This window comes from Lissotriton helveticus, chromosome 1_1 (assembly GCF_964261635.1).
Source record: "Lissotriton helveticus chromosome 1_1, aLisHel1.1, whole genome shotgun sequence".
Lineage (NCBI taxonomy): Eukaryota > Metazoa > Chordata > Amphibia > Caudata > Salamandridae > Lissotriton > Lissotriton helveticus.
The window spans coordinates 1694415362-1694433035 of NC_136057.1; the positions used below are offsets into that span (position 1 = coordinate 1694415362).

Sequence of the window (17674 nt, forward strand, 5' to 3'; positions counted from 1 at the left end):
TTTCCAATGCCCCAGCTCGTTACACTGGTGGCACCTAGTCGTTTTCTTCAAGGTAGCGATGTCTATTCTGGGTCTAAAGGTGGAACTCTCCTCATTACCCTTGTTCTGACTGTATTGCTTCTTTCCTCCTGTACCTGTCCCTTGCTGCTGTTGCTGTTGTCCCCCCTTCCCGGCTGCTTGCATCTGTACCACCATCAACTTTTCCTTTAGTTTCTTAGCCTTGGAATCTATCTCATCACAGCAGTACCTTGCATATCTCAGTATTTCATCTAGGGGTTTAGTTTGCCAACAAATCGAGTGTTGCTGAATCATTAAACTAATATCCGGTCTCAGTCCCAGAACGAACTTGGACACGAATTGTCCTATGTCTTTTGGGTCCATTACATCCAAGCCGCTATACTGTTTAAACGCCTTCAGCAATCTCTCGTAATATTCGTGAACTGTCTCTTTGGGTTCCTGTCTTGTTCGGTCTATTCTGACCCAATCTATGTCTTGCATTGGCACCTTCTCTTTCAGCCAAGTCATCACTCTCTCGAATTTTGCCATCACAATCTCGGACGGCCCATTAGTCTTGGCATCTCTCTCTGGCTCCGTTGTGGGCCACTCAGCGCTAACCTTGCATGCTGTCCACAGATCGCCTGGTACTACAATGTCAAACAGCGTGTTCAGATCTATCCAAAGGACCTTTGAGATTTTTACAAATCTCTCCACTTGCTTATACCACTCCACTGGGCTCTCACGTAATTTGGGGAAAGAGGTGGTAAAAGCAGCTAAATCTCCCCTACTCCAAGGGACATGTACATAGTTCCCATTTGCAACTTCCCGCAAAGGGTAAGCTTCTATTCCCTGCTGTCCTGGTGTCATACCAATCATGCTTCTCCTGCCGGTCCCTTTCTTGGACCACCTCTCTTCCCACTTATCTAGTGCCCTCCATGTCCTTATTCCAGTGATCAGTTCCCTTATATGTGTTTTCAGCCCAATCGTTCTCCTCTCATCTAGGTCTCGATCTGAGTAATGTAGCCTGTGGTTACCCTGTAATGCTTTGGTTCTTGACAAGTCCACCATATATTTGCCTGCTAGTTCGACTAACTTCTCATGGACTGCTCTCGCCTTTCGAGTGATGTCCTTTGCCATATACAGTATTTCATCCTGTTCATACATTTCCATTCTTTCTAAAGGCAGGGTACCATCTACCATGTCATCCAGATCTGACCTTAAGCTGGAGACATCAAGTCTCTTGGCTTTTATCTCAGCTCGCAATATGTCTTTCGAAGGGGGCTCGCTGGTCTCCCTACCATCCCAACTTCGAGCTCTGCGTTTGGGCTCAGGAGAGTTAATGGGTGGCCTCCCTTGCTCCCATCTCTCCAGGTCCCATGCTCGGCCATCCGATCTTGGAAGGTGATGGAACACGGGCCTGTTACCCCTATTCTGGCTCTGCCCATTCTCTTCTTCTCCTCTCCTCTCACTGCACACCTCTCTGTTATTTTCTCTCTGGTCGCTACACTCCCTTTGCCTCGTATCGCTCAGTATCCGATACGATCCTTCCTGGTTCCCCATATTCCCTGGGCTGCGCTCATTTCTGTCATCACAGGGACTATGGTGCGACCTCTCACAACTCCCATTCAGTTCTCTGGTGCCGGGCACACAGTGTGGACACTTAAAGCTGTTTCTGTACTCTTGTGCTCTCCTCTCCTCTTCACTGAGTATTGGGCGCGCCACCCCTCCACTCCCGGGGCCCCCGTTTTCCAGGTCTGTTCTACCTCCACTCCGGGCCCAATGGGTGACTCCCCTACTCCCTCTACAGTCCCACTCCGGGCTACTCTCCCCAGCCCCGCAGTGAGTCCGTGCTCTGCTGTCCTGACTTTCTCTTTCAGCTTCCGCAGCATTGATGCACTTTTGAGCCTTCACTGCCTCATCCCACTGCTTCATGTACTCATTTAGCTCCTGAAAGGATTTTCGTCCCGATCCCCTCAGATCCATTGGCCATCTAGGGCCCCCAGGATCTCCTCCTGGGTCCCCTGCTGTGTGCATCGGGGTGCTCCACTCTCTGGGTATCGGCATCTGACTTGGGGAATTAGTGGTATCGTTCCTCCTTGCCTCCTCTGCTCTTTCTCTGTCTTTCCGTTTCCGTTCTTCCCCTTTTGCTCTCTCTTGGTCATATATCGATATGATAGGACCTATGGTAACAGGTACCTGTAGTGCATCTGGTAATGGGTAGGATGTGGCGCTTTCCGTTTCCGGCGCTCTTTGTACCACAAACCTACCGACTACCTGTTGCACCTGACTAGGCTGGAACAACTCTTTCTTTGGCTCAGGATCCCACTCTGAACTGGGAAGCGGTCTATGCTCTCCTGCATTGCCCCCCTTTGCTCCTTCAGTATTCTCGACCTCTCCCCCTGCTCTATTATACGGGGGTGGCCTGTCTGTCAGTAATCTGTTTATCAGGCTGTCCTCTGTTTCGCTCTCATCATCTTCTTCCAGGGGACTTTTATTTACTGGCGCCTCTAACACTGGATACAGTTTATTTATTTCCAAATTATGTACTCTCCATCTTTTAGCATCCGCATCCCACCTGGCATCCTGCACTGCCCTTACCGAGCGTTTCACCCTTTCTTGTCGTCTGTTCATATTCTTTTCATGCGCTGCCCTAATCCATGCTTCAAGAGCTTCAAACTGGGTTGGTCTAGGCAAGGGTCTCTTTGAGGTCATGACTGATTTTAATCGATGTAACACCTCTAATCTGAACGTCCCGTACTTCGGGAACGTCAGTTCCTCATTTCCTTCAGTAATCTTACTCCACTCTGATATCCAAAGGATCGTATGCAACCCAACATTTACTGCCATATAACGAGCTGGCGTACCCTCCGGCGGGGCTTCTTCCCCTTCATACGATCCCCGCTTCTCTTTTTTAAACAGCGCTTTCAACCATTTAAAACACTTCATAATTATGCGCACAAAATCCAGCCTCGCTACTCTGTTTACTTCCTGATGACAATCCACCAATCCTGTCGCGGCTTTGCTAGCTTGGCCTATCACAGCGCGGTCTTTCTCCTGTCGGCCAATCACGTCGCGACCCTGTCTGACGTGTTCGCTAGCTGGCCTATCACAGCGCGGTCTTTCTCCGGTCAGCCAATCACTGAGCGACACCACCTGACGTCACTTTTCTCCGCTTCGCAGCAGCACCCCTCCTTTCTCAACTCGTCTCCCGGTTATGCATGCGTCCCATTCATACACCGAAAAATGACTACTTCCGACCAAGCGGTCACTTCTCTCGACTGTACGTCCACAGTCTATCTGTAATTGTCAACACAACTGACGAGATGTCTATCGTCTCTCTGATAGGTTGCTTACACACACAGTAACTTCCGACCAGCGTCCGTTACTCACGCACTCACTCTTACGTTCCCCCTATCTCGGTCTCTCGGGTGATCAATGGTACCTCATGACCCCCTTCACACTAGTTGACAATTACTCTGGGTGTCCGATACACCCGAACCACTTAAGCTCTCCTTGAACTTAAGATTTCCACCGGTTGCGCGCGCTCACAACCTGTTCCACAGTCACTCTACAGACATTCAACTCCGCCAGACATTACAACATAGATACAATACAAAAACACCGCAATCTAACACGCATAACCCTTTATACTCACTCTCGACCGATACTGCTGCTTTTTCTGTCTCACGTCATCCGGATCTTCATCTGCGGGCTGTTCTTCCGATCATCGATTTCTAGGGGCCTTGGGGTAAGCTAACCTGGCCTAGGTCACCGTCCTCAAGAAGGCAACCATCCTCTATAGCTACCAACTGAAAGGGCGAGATTTTGATCGATACCTTATATCTATTGATCCAAACCTCGATCTGGTCGACTGAACCTTTGTTGCCTGTCTAGGAGGAAAACAGTACACCCATTTCCAAGCCAGTTCACCCAAGAAAGGACTCTACTCTCAAAGATCACGGACAACTTCTCGTTTTCAAAAGTTTATTGTAAAGATATAATGAGCTGCAAATACAGGCATCTCAGAATGAGATTCACGAGATACACAGGTCCAATTACATACATGTGCTCTCGAAAAGCCCTCAGACGAGCAACAGAAATCACTAACACAAGTTCTAAGAATAGTAAAGCTATCAGCATAGACGCATATCTCTCCTTCATTTAGGTTGGAGGAAAACAAACACAGGTTAGGCGTCCCTACCCTGTTCTAGATGGTATCCCTACTTAACCAAATCCCAACCTAACAAAGGTGTCAGCAATGAATGACCCCCAAGGGAAGTCACCCACTCTAAGTCTCTTGGTGAAAACCTATAGTTCTCCAGTCATGACCCCTCACTGCCTACCCATCCGCTCTCTAAAGGGTCCTCAGGTCTCTGCTCTAACTCCACCCAGGGGTGCTGTCCCTAATACAAAACAGTCAACAACATTTGAGACGCCCCTTGCGAAACGCCTCTCACGTGGTGCAACTTCAGGCTTTTTCCATGATGCTTTGTATTGGGCCTCAGACGTTAGAGTTGACCTTGCTTCTCAGACTCTTCTCCGGCCCGCTGATACCCCTTAAACATTCCAGAACCCTCCTCCATGTCTGGGCCGTCTACTGAACAGACCTCTATTCATTCATTTATAATCGGATCCCCCCTTTCCTGTTGCAGACAGATATCTGCCGCCAAGAACCCAACTCTCATAGACTTCTAAAAAGGCTTGCAACATTTCTCAGCCCAGACATGTACGTATAAATCAATGCTAAAACATTTCAGGCCTACAATATTTCTCATTATGATTATAGCATTCAACTTCTTCATTTAATTAAAGCATGTTAATACTCTTATTCTATTATTAAGTAAACATTTCTATAAATCATGGTCTATTAATGCAATGACCAAAAACCTTAATGCAATCTGTGTCGTGAAAAGAACCACCTTCCCTTTCCCTCCAGCTCTGGCCCTGAGGCCTACCACGTTCTGCTTTTAACCATATACCATCTTATGTTTTAGCAGCTTCACGACATGGATTCAAAAATAATCACGTCTAGTAAAGTCATATAATGTCACACATTTCTGTATTAGTTCCACTTCTACTTAAATCTCTACATTAGCTATACATTCAGAATATATTTGCAGATACTATTAGCACTCATGGCATTTCTCTTCATGATTTGTGCTTACTACAGGTAAGTGTGATGCATTCATACATTTAAATCAGTTTGCGCTCTCTCACCTCTTTGGTTCCATCTTTCTCTCTCCCTCGCACGCTGTCTAGCTTTCTCTCATTTTCTCTAACCCACCCTGACTCTGCCTCCCTGCATCTTTATCTATCCTGCTCTCACCACATCTATTTTCCTCTCCCATCTCTCGTCATCTCTCTCTTTCTCCTCTCTTCATCTCTCAACCCTCTTTCTGTGCCCTTCTCACACTCTCCAACCCTCCCTTCCCGGAGCCATGCCTGTAAAATTATCCCTGTAGTACAGGTAGAGGGGCTACAAACATTAACATAGCAATGAAGCGCTGACAAGGCTGCGTCTAACATACAAGCAATGCACGCCCCACATCCATACTCCTGAGTCAGACATGACCTTCTCAGAGTTGCAAAAAGCCTGAGCTGCTGGCGGAACCCCTGTGTTCAATAGAGGAGGGACAGGTCAGTGATACAGGCATAGACCATTTTGATTTGGGTTAATCAAGAAGCAAGAAGCCCGCGCACTGGCCAGCCTTTCCTCTGGTGTGCAGAGGTGGCTTGGAGGTCAATATTTGAGCTTTCAAGAAGGGGAGGTAGGGCAAGAAGAACCTACAACGAATCGTAGCTTCTTTCTGGCAGACTGCCCTAGAGGCCTTCGGGACAAGCCAGAGCCGGGTATCTGGCTCGAAGCAGACTCGTTATAAGCTAATGGGGTAGCCCAATCAATGTCCATGGACCTGGGTATCGTACGGTATAGAACAACAATTGGTCCTGGGACTCTATTTTTCGCACTAAGTCAAAGACTCTTTATAATTCAAAAAGCAATCAGCATGCAGAAGTCAATGACCACCCCTCTTTTACTGTTCTTGGAGCAAACTCCTTATTATTGCCAGTCTATTATGTGTTTTTGATACTATGAAATAAATAGACTTACTTTTGTTATAACAGTGGACGTCTACATTCCTTTATCAGGTGCATTTTGTATTAACCACTATATGCTGAATTGACTTCTGCATGCTGATTGCTTTTTGAATTATAAAGAGTTTTTGACTTATTGCGAAAAAAAGAGTCCCAGGACCAATTGTTGTTCGAAGCAGACTCGAGCATCTAGTGGTGTGCCCACCTCTAAGCTCCTTGGCTTTGCAGGACGGACTGTGTTAAGATGCAGCCATACTCCATTTTGTTTCCAATCTTCTACTGCTCCGCCCATGTGCCCTGTGGTAGAATCACCCAGTGTTCTACTAACATATCAAGCGTTTAATATTGACCTGCACAAAATGTCAAAGGCATTGGTGGTTTGTTGAACGTAGAGGCTGGCTGAGGTTCTAGGAGGACATGTTGTGTTAGACGTAGGTGCAGCCTGTACATTAGGAGCAGAGGAAGGTGAGGTACCTAAATAGATTCTACCCGGGAGACAGCGGAAGAAGTGGAGACCAGTACTGACAATAGGTTCAATAGGAAGTGGGTAGTAATGGTGTGGATCAATAAATGTGTCAGGAAAATGGGTTACTTGGCATTTTGTTGGGCTCCATTTCAAACATCTCCAGAAGCACCAGGCCTGCCATATGAAGGAGCCCAGGTCAAAGAGGAGGGCGCGTGAGAAGTGGAATGCCTCCTTTTACGGATGTACGTTGTTACAATGCATGCTTTTACTACGCATGCCTTTACAACGCAGGATTTACAACGCAAGTCGTTACAACGACTTGCGTTGGGGGATGCTGGATAGTGAATAGTTTAATTTACTATTCCAACTCCAGTCCCCGTGGATAGTAGGGAAGGTGTTGGATAGTAAATTAAACTATTACCTATCCTAGAGCGCCCCCAGCGCAATTCGTTGTAATGACTTGCGTTGAAAAACCTGCATTGTGAAGGCAATGCGTTGTAAAAGTTGCGTCGTAAAGGATGTTTCCCTCCTTTTACACCAGCAGAAAGTGTGAGCTTACCATACTAGTAGTGGTGGTGTCAAATTCCACAGATCGACATCTGCACCTTGTCAGCAGTGCCGCAATTCATCAAAAATAAAACCCATGGGCTTGGTATAGGTGATGAAACTGGCAGGGTGGATGAAAAGACAGTGTTGTCTGAGTCCTGTGACATGTCTCTGGGGCCTAACAAGAGAATCTCAGATTGAAACCATATCATTGTGGCCCACTAGTACCCGTCCACTCTGTATGGGAGTGAATGCCTTAGGTCCCATGTGTTCAAAAACGATATACAGACCGTATGCATGTGCTTACACTGCTTCTTGAGCCTATTGTTTGACTGCTGCCTTTCTTGCAGGTTCACATTTTGAGGAAACAGAAAATGTGAAGAGCCCTCTCACCCAAGAGCCCTACATGACAGAGGAGAGCATGGTGACTCCAGGGTCCAGTCCTGATGCAGAACGACCGGCCTCTGGAAGTGACTCCCCAGAAGAGACCAAAGAAGCCCACCAAGAAGACGAAGTATTAGGTGCCAACATGTTGGCAGGATCAATCATGAAGGATCCGAACCCAGGTAAGACTGAGTGACGGCACTGGGGTACCTCTGTTCGGGGTAACTGCTAGGCTGACCACATTGTAATCCTCTTTACCATGGCTTCTTCAAACAATGCCCATTAGCAGGGCCGGACTGGGAACCAAACTCGGCCCTGGCAAAGTGCTCGTCCGGGGTACTTTCTCAACGTCAATCACCAATAGAAAAGAACTCCTCTCGAGCTATCATTTTATAACCAGATAGGCTCAAATTCTGCTGATACTTGTAGCTGCAAAATGTTGGTCTTATGTTCAGTCCTGTAACGTGCAGCACACGCTGCCTAACCCTAAGTTTCAAAGAGGAAGGCGTGTGGCGGCATATGCTGCGTCTGCGGTGAGGCACCTGTACAGCAATACAAAGTAAAACAATTGCTGGCCCACGAGGTTTAGTTACATTCACATTATCTGGAGAGGGTTTGAAAAGTCGTATTTTGTTGGAAGAGAGTCTATTGGACAGAGACATGAACATCTACTAAATTACAAAACTCTGCTTGTTTGTTAATGGTGTGAAAACGGGTCTGTGAGGGAATAATTAGGCGACATAATTGCACTACCAAATCACAAAGGACCCTATGAAAGGTCATACAAAAATCTGGGGTCAAATGGTGCATGACCGCGTTGAAATCCTGATATGTATTCTTATTGTTAGCTAATTATTAAACCGTCCGTACGATGACATTTTTATGTTGTCCCCCACCGGTTAATGGTGTGTCTCCTGGTTAATCGAGGCTCGTTTGATTATCAGAGATTCAACTACCGAGCACACACAAGGCCGGGAGCCAGCCAAGACATATAGGGCCACATGTATCAAGCGTTTTTCCGTTTGCAAACAGGCTGATTAGCAGAATTGGCCCATTTGTGAACAGGAAAAAGCCTTTTGGGATGTATCATCTTAAAAGGCATACGCAAAATAGGGAATCACAATTTTTGCGATTACCTATTCTGGGAATATTAAGGAATCACAATTTGCAATCCCTTAATTGCAATACCAGCACCATGTGACTCTGGGCAATAGCTCGCTTAATCTTCCCGACGGCCCCCCAGCGCCTAGAGACCCTTACGGGTGATTGTGCGCTATACAAATGTGGACTTTATACAGAAAAGCAAAAGAAAATCCGACCTGGCTTTAAGGAATCGCAAATTACCACCAACTTCTAGTTGGTGGTAATCTGCAAATTCCATGAAAAATTTACTTTTTTGCATATTTCTAGGTGGCATGTGGCATTCATACGTGTCCTTAGGGCATGTATGTGTGCCACATGTGCACACATGCATATTTCAGGGGTGCAACAGGGTGTCCATTTGGCACTTTTGCACCCTGGAAATAGCATGCGCTATTTGCGAGTACCTATTGGGTACTCGCAATTTGAGCATGTAATTCCCATTCATTCCTATGGGCCTCTAGGCCCATAGGAATGAATGAGAAGCCATTCCTTATTTACGACTCGCAATTTGCGAGTCGCAAATAAGGAATATGTAGGGATCGCAATTATTATTGTGAAACCTACATACATTGCATTTTGCAATTCCATAATAGCGAATCGGTAAAATTCGCTATTATGGAATCGCAAAATGCAATATTGATACATCTGGCCCACAGCCCGTACTGGTAAGAGCGTGGCTTCCCTCCAGGGTTTATAGTGCCTTGCTGCAGATTCATCACAACGGCGCACTGACATCGGATTGTGTCTCTGACCGACTGATATCACCGTGACCGAGGGCTCGAGTCAGGGTACCACTCAGGTGGACGGCGTCCCCCTACTTATTTTACCGGGAGCCCGATAGCTGGAGCAAATGGAGCCACACAGTCACTCTTTGGCCTCTCTGGAGAGAGATCGGAGCCCATTCAGAATGCTGCTCACACGCGGGCTTCTCTGATGCAATCGCATCTAAGGGGTGAGCGAGGGGAGGCAATGAGTCTGATGGTGCAAGCCACCTTTTGTGACGTCACTTCCTGTTGTGACGTCAGCATCCCCTCACTTCTTTTTTTAGGACTTGTGCCCTGTCACCATCTGTCTCCTTCACTCACACTCATAGACATAAGGAGCTTCTTTTCTCCCCTTGAACCTTCTCTCTCTTCTTTACCCTCACACGCGTTCTGAGGTAACAATGCGGGGGCCGCGACATCAGGAGCGGGCCCCTTGCTGCCTTTTCATCTTCCCCGGCGGTCTCCTGCAGCTAGTGCAGCTCGTGATTTCTGGATCTGCAGCCTCCATCCACCTGTGTGGCCCGACCGCAGTGTATGGATGGGGCCCCGTGGCCACAGCGGATGGGCGGGACAGGTTACACGACCGGGAGAGGATTTTTGTTGCAGCGTTCACCCCTTACATATGACGAAGCCGCTAACGCCCCCCTGGGAGAGCCAAGATAGACATCAGCTTTTTGTCGAGCATGAAAGCTGGGTGGAGACCTGGGGATTTGTTTTAACACCCCTCCAGCTAATGACACGGGTGGACCGTGTTGCCCAGTACAAGAGCGTGGGAGCATTTAGACCAGGGATCATGTGTGTGCAGCAGTGGTGAAAGGAGTTTCAAATACTGAAGATGCTCCTCCTTTTGACTGGCTGGCTCCTTTTCCCCTCTTGTTCTTCCTCCGTTGGGTGGGCTCCCTGATTTTCTTTGGACTTGGCCCTCGTAACTTTTGGACTGGAACTCGAGTGCGCCACGCCATTTTGGGACCCTCTCCTGTTGTCGCTCTTGCCCTGGGTGAATCTTGCCATGTTGAGCAGGTTTCCATCGAGGCCCACGACCCGGGTCCGCCATTTTGTTGATTCTTGTCCTTTCCTTTGGTCCCTTGTATTCCATCCTGCTGACCTTCAGACATTTCTCTTACGCTGGACTGCCTTATTTCTTTCTCCCCCTCGGGTCCCCCTCTCCCGTCTCACCAATCTCAGCCTCCATCTCTTCTCCCGCTCTCTGCCCCTTTTTATTTTAATTTATTTAATTTTTTTTTTTATTATTTCTCTTTTCACTCTGTAAATATGTGATACATACTTGTCCAAGCCGAATCGCTGGTAAAATGGAATCCTGAAAAAAATCTACTGTTTGTATATATATGTATATAGAGATAACTCTAACCACTAGTATATGTAGTAGACCTTTGTACTCACTACCATTCCTATGTGATTCTTAGAGTTTATCCATTTGTATCTCTTCCTTGAGTGGCTTTACAACTTGTACATTTGCAATTTTTTCTATTTGTATCTCTTCCCTGTGTGACTTTACAACTTGTACATTTGCAAAAAAGTTTCCTGTTTGTATTGTTATGTAACTCATGTAATCCTAAATCCTTATGTATCGCAACTGGTTCTTTTGTAAAGCGCTCTGACACCTTCGGGTAATGTTCGCGCCATAGAAAATCGCATTAAATAAATAAAAATAAATAAAAAACGCGCAGGGCACATCTCCCCCACGGTCTCCTTTCTTCGTCATTGCTGGTCTTTGTCTGCCCCCTCTTTCCACTGACACAGATGTATCTTTCTATCTCTTCTTTCCACTGCTCGTGTCATTCTGTCCCTCTCTCCTTCCGTTCCTCTTCATCACTCTCTCTGTCTCTTGCACTGTCGAGGTTAGCGTTTCACCCCTTCTGTCTCATCTAGATCGCAATCTTTCTCTCGCACGCAATCCCCACACACTTGCGCTTCTGTTTTCTTTCGCGTCTCTCTCCCCACTCCCTTCCTCGATCTCTCTCCCACCCCATCTCTTCCTCCTACTTCTCACCCCCCTCCTTCTCGTCCTCTCTCCCCCTCCTGCTCATCCTCTCTCCTCCCATCTCGGTCCTCTTCTCTTCTTGTCATTACTTTCCTTCCTTTCCGCCTCACACCAGCTCTTTCAGCCTGATTCATGTACATGCCGTTTTGCGTGTCCCTAATAGCGAATCATAGCGATTCGCTATTGAGGACACGCAAAACGGCATTCATGTAGGAATTGCTACTTAAATAGCGATTCCTACATGTTCTTTATTTGCGAGTAGCAATTTGCTACTCGCAAATACTCCCCATTCATTCCTATGGGCCAAGAGGCCCATAGGAATGAATGGGGATTTGCGAGTAGCAATTTGCTACTCGCAACTAAGATAGCGATTTTAAGGGTGCCAGGGGTGTCCAATGGACACCCTGTAGCACCCCTAAAATGCACTTTTGGACAGGTGTTGCGCACACACATGTCCAAAGGACATGTGTGTGTGCTACATGCAAAATGCTTTTAAAAGCATTTTTCTGAGTTTTTGCTATTTACCGACAGGTCTGACCTGTCGGTAAATAGCGGCCCCAAAAGTCCAAAATCGCTATTTTGTTTTGTGTCATGAATAGCATTTGAGGAATCTCTATTAGAGATTCCTTAAATGCCATTCCACGCAAATATGCGAATTCTTACATAGCGATTTTTGCATTTGGTATCATGAATACCAAATGCAAAAATCGCACTCGCAAAGGGCCAGATTCTCAGAATCTGGCCCTTTGCGAGTGCAATTTACCTACATGAATCAGGCTGTTTGTTCCGTGTCCTCTCAGCGCATCTCTTCCTCCACACCAGCGTCCAGCACAGTAGTTTTTGCTCACACTAACTCGCTATCACACCGTCATCAACACAATAGCCTGTTCCTGGTATCTTATCTCCTTTGTTTCGGAACTCATCTGAGATTTTTGTAATTCTGCTTTTTGTTTGCCGCTTTCTTTATCTGTAGATCAATGCGGTGCTCTAGTTGAGAATGCCACTTGCTAGGTGCGCTGATGTTCCCCTCACGAGAACGCGATAACACAAAACAAGCCTCAGAGGATTTAAGCTTTACTCGACCATGAAGAGGAGATGAAAAAGAAAAAAAACTCTGCCCGACACTGCAAGAGAACGGGGAGGGACGGGGGTCGTAAGAGAGTTCGTGTGTGTTGCACCCACAGGATGAAATGAAAACGTCCTTTGTGGTGACTGTCACTTCAAGTCCAGGCTGACTCGTATACGCAGTTTGTGTATATTCTGCCACCTAGCGGCAAGACCGGACACAGATTCTCAACTCTCTTAATAAAGATGTATGCGGCTAATATGATGCACAGACGCGTTCGCATATACAGCGGCTACTTTTCCTTCGACAGTGTGGGTGCGCTTCCTTACCGACTCCTTTTGTGAAAAAAAGTCGCCCTATAGCTTGGTTTTCCTTCTGCCCCCTCTAAAGTTCTAAAGAGGAGACACGGACCAGAGAGAGGCATGTGGGATAGAGCGCCCCTCACCAAGAAGGATGAGGAGCCTTGACCAGTCGGAAGGAGGGCTTGGCATGTCCTGCTTAGATAGAATTTAGCGTTAGTGTGTTGTCATGGCCGGTTTTGTCCATCGAGTGACAACAGATTTTCCCAACATATAGCAAGTTGATGACTTGACCCTGAACCTCTAAATGTATGAATGAAGGCTTCCACCATACCACGAAGCACGGTTCCTGTGGTCTTGAACATCAGCAGCTTTTCCTCTGGTGCTTACTGTCCCAGGTTGTAGGTTTAGCATAAAAGTACACTCTTTCTGAACATGACCGAGAAGGAGGGAGATACGTTTGTGCCAAAAGCATAAATATTCCGTGGGTTGCCATGAGTGCTTTGGCAATAGTATGGCTGAATGACAGACCACCATTGTAGGGCTCGAGTCGGGGTACCACGCGGGCGGACAGCGTCCCCCCACTTATTTTACAGGGTGGACACCGTACCCCCCTGCCAAACAGCTGGACTTCATCTTTTTGGCCTCTCTGGGACGAAATCGGAGCCACCTTTCGTGACGTCACTTCCTGTTGTGACGTCACTTCTGCTGACAGCGTCCCTCCACTTCTTTTTTTAGGACTTGTGCCCTGATTGCGGTAGATTTTCTTTCCAAATGCCTTGGTACATTTGGGGCCCAATCTGAAGACAGGGTACTCTGTCACAAATGCAACAGAGGTCCCAGCCTGCCAAACCCTCGCTCAACGACACTCATTTAGAGATGGGCATACCTTAAGTATTTTGTTGATGGCGCATCTGTGAGCTCCATCAACGGAATTCTTCCTTCAAGGACACAACAAAGTAGAAGGCCATCAGAGGAAGGGCATTACACCGCACGCCCTATTTAGGATGGATGGTGTGATTTCTTTTTTGTGTCCATCACTGGCAGGAAAAACCTTGCAAGCGAGGGAAGGGTTAAAAAACAATAAGACCCCACACCCTGGGAGAGTACTTCCAGGGTGTGGTGTCGTTAGGTTTTCAGAATCAAACTTCTGGATTCAGAGTTTGTTTCTGAAAAACATAAACTTTGTAAAAGTTTTGGTGAACAGCCATCAAGATCAAGGGCTGCCATTCAACTAACTTTAAATACATTAAAAGGAGCCACTGTGCCATCAGTTCCTTTAAATGTACAGAGATCACTGATGGGTAAATGGTTAGCTCTAAAATTGGGAGACAAAGTACTGAGGTCTGTGTTTTTTTTGTCCTCATTTACCATACTAGTGTACCACATTATGCTGATGCATACAAGACATGATTTATCCTTTCGCCTTATCTTGTTGGTATCTTGTATGGTCACCAGAGGTCTGGCTCGCTTACAACCATCACAATGGCCCGAGAGTACTTAAACTGGTGTAATCATGGAACCAATCGCATCTTGCGCCAGTAATCAAGACACGTCCAAAGTACAGATCTAGTATTGTCCTGACATTTCTTTCAAGTTTAGAGACATAATAGTCTTGCCGACCATTCGTGAAAGGTTAGTGCCATAGGTTGAATGCAATTCTTTCATATCTTCACTCTGGCCTGGAGTGCTAAATAAAATAACAATCTTTTGTCTGCCCAATTCACATTTGCATGCTCAGATTCATCCATTACTCCAAACTTTACCAAAGCAGGACTTTCCTTGAGTTCTTGCTGATATATTTCGGTACTGGTCTTTCCTATTTCATTCCAATATTCCATTAAAGTTGGGTAACTCACAAACGTGGATATTATCGGCTTGTATTTGATTACCTTTTCTACATCTTCATCCTTCTTGTTTTGATAGCTTGGCTATCTTTTTCAGAGTCCAATTTATTCTATGGATGGTAAAAAAGTGGTTTCTCTTTAGTGATACATATTTTACCATTTTATATAATGAATCCTAAGCATTTTCAAGCCCCCATCCTAGATTTCGCATGGCACCTGCTGCTTCGTATCCTGTGCTTCAAGTAGTACATCATTCCAGAATGCTGCTTCCTTTTCTCTTGGGCCCAGATTATTGAGTGCTTGTTCCATTTCAGACGAGGTTCCTAGTGTTGTTGAATGCACCATGAGGCTAGTTGTAGGTAGCCCAATGTAGTTAAGGATCCTCTATACGCTGGCCCTTCCCTACTACATCTCCTTTCCTACAAGAGGGCCTTATGTAATCTTTCAGAACCTCTGGTGTTTCTGGAGAATCCCAAATTGGTGCTAAACTGCCATAGTAGACAATCCTCAATATATTCCTGACTCTGTACCAAAGCTTTGTTGCTGTATTAAGGACTTTTAATCAGACATTTTAAAAATATTTAAGAGAACCACACTTTTAACGAAAAATAATTCAACATAATCCCTCCCACATTTCTTGAAACCTCAGTACCAGCTTTGAATATCCTGGGAATACAGTTCAGAGATCTTAAGTTGAAAAGTCCAACAGTATAAAAGGAAATTAGGGAGACCTAGTTCACATTTTAGGAGTTTCTTTGTTCGTTTTTGTAAGACAGCCTTGGCCTTTTGGAGTTCCAGATGAAGCTATTGGCCTTGCTTCATATTTTGTCTATATATTATTTCTCAAAGCTTAAGGAATGCTGAAGGAAAGTGCCCTTTTTGAACATGGTCACCCCCACTTTTTGCCAGGGGCACTGATTTTTTCCCCCGACTGATCTGCACTGGGTCCCTGTATATCAAGCCCTGGAGCCAGTGCTCTTTCTTTAAAACAAACTACATGTTAAATTGTTTACCAATTGGCAAGGACTATATCACCCTTGTAAATCCACAGTAAATGGTACCCCTGGCACCTAGGGCATGGGTATTGAAGATGGTCCCTAAGGGTTGTAGCATGTATTATGCCACCCTAAGGAACCCATACCCAAAGTCATGCAGACGGCCATCACAGGTTGTGTGAAATGGTGCAAACCATTGTGAAAACACAACATGACACACACCATGTGTGCCATGCCCACATACACTTAATGCCATATATTTAAGTCAGTCCTACTGCAAGCCTTAGACCCCTAAAGCAGGGTGCATTATATTACAGGTGAGGACATATCTACATGAGCAGATATGACCCTGTGATGTCTAGTTCAATTACTAGATATTACAAATGATCAGAGAAGACTTCTTAAGGATATGTACTGGGCACTGGTCATCACATGTTCCCCACCTAAATGATGGCTTTACTGAAACCAATGGTGTTTGGTATCAAACACCTTGTCTTAATAAATCTGTACTATTGCTGGTACTAGATTTATTATGACACACACCCAGAGGACACCTTAGAGGTGCCCCCTGAAAAATGTACCTGTATCTAGTGTGTTGACTGACTGGTATCGTCCAGCCTGAAACCACAGACAAGTTTCTGACCCCCTGCAGGTGAGAGCCCGTGCTCTCTGAGGTCAGAAACAATGCTTGCTCAGAGGGAGGTGTTCACACCTCCTCCAGCAGGATAGCTAGTGTTTTAGCATATTAAGGTCAGAGGCTTCCCAGTAGACCTGGGAATGCCATACCCTGGAGGGCCAGACTGGGAACAGAAACCAGCCCTGGCCCACTGCTCAGCCGCCCCCCCCCCCCCCTGGGGTGAGGGGGAGTGAAGCCGAGTAGTTTGTGAGGGCTGGTTTCGGTGATTTTGTTACAGGGGTCGATATTGCCGACCCCGGTAACAAAAACGTCCCCCCTCCCCAGGGGCCCAAAACTGGCCCCCACCCTAGCAGCCCACTGGGAAAATGCCCAGTGCCCACTATGGCCAGTCCGGCCCTGAGACCATTTGGCACCAGAACTGGAGGGAAAATTAGCTAGTCAGAAGGTGTGTTCACTCTCAGGCTATTCACATCCCTAAAGTGGATAACATGGAGTGAACAAAGAGAAAAGGGTTTCACCATCTTGTTTATGGTGAAACTAGGAACTCTGGGTCAGGTTTAAGCCCACTCTCCCTAGGAAGTGCTCATATAGAGGGTGTAGTAACCCTAGGGGTAAGTAGCCCATTGGCTACTACCTTACACTCCCCTGAAAAGCCCTAAATTCAGCCTTTAGGTGACCCCGACACCAGGAACTCAGATTCATCAACTGGGAATAGAGGAAGCACAAAGAAGAGACAACAACACAAGAACTGCGGACCAGCTCTGAAATTGGTACCATATCCTGCCTGCCTGCTGCTGTTGCGACTATTGCAAAGAGCCGACTTGCCCAGCAGATGTGCATCCTCCTAACAACTTGAAGGGATGACAGCACTTTGCAAGCCAGCCAGCATTCTCTTTGAAGTGGAGGAGCCACTTCCCCGAAGTCTGCGGTCACCAACCACACCTGCAGAGTACACTGTTCTGCTGACCATCAGGTCCACCAAGGGAGCAGCACCCCAGGAGGAGGACTTCGAGGCTCCCAAGTGTCAGCCCCGTCCCCCTAGAGAGTTTTGAGCTGTAGACCCTCCAGGAGCCTCTCAGCACCAATACCCTGGGTACCAGAGCCCTTGGAAGCAGCCAAGGCTTGTAAAGTGTCTAGTCCAGACACCAACCCTGCCAAGACCGTTCTACCGATGAGAGATGTCAGCATCACTGGGGCCATCCCGAGAGTGGCCCTGCTGTCCTTTTCTCCCCCCATCACCAGGTTGACCCCAAGAAGTGAGAGCCTCCAACGCAAGCAACCCGCCGGACAAAACACCTCAGCACCCAAGCCCCACAACCTGAGTCCGAGCCAACCAACAGTGTCCCCTTGCCCCAGAGACCCTCAAGAGCAGAGCCTCACCTTGGGTTCTGCCGGAGTTGTCCCGCCAAGTCCCCATTTGCAGCCTTTTTTTGTT

General features: G+C 46.7%; 1 protein-coding gene across 1 annotated transcript in view; it reads left to right on the top strand.

Moving 5' to 3' along the window:
- LOC144831343 (zinc finger E-box-binding homeobox 1-like) overlaps nucleotides 1-17674 on the top strand; it is a 421511-nt gene that overhangs the window by 270231 nt on the left and 133606 nt on the right. The window contains exon 2 of the mRNA XM_078688986.1: nucleotides 7453-7668. Coding sequence (XP_078545112.1) covers nucleotides 7453-7668 — 216 coding nt within the window. The remainder of the gene's footprint in view (nucleotides 1-7452; nucleotides 7669-17674) is intronic.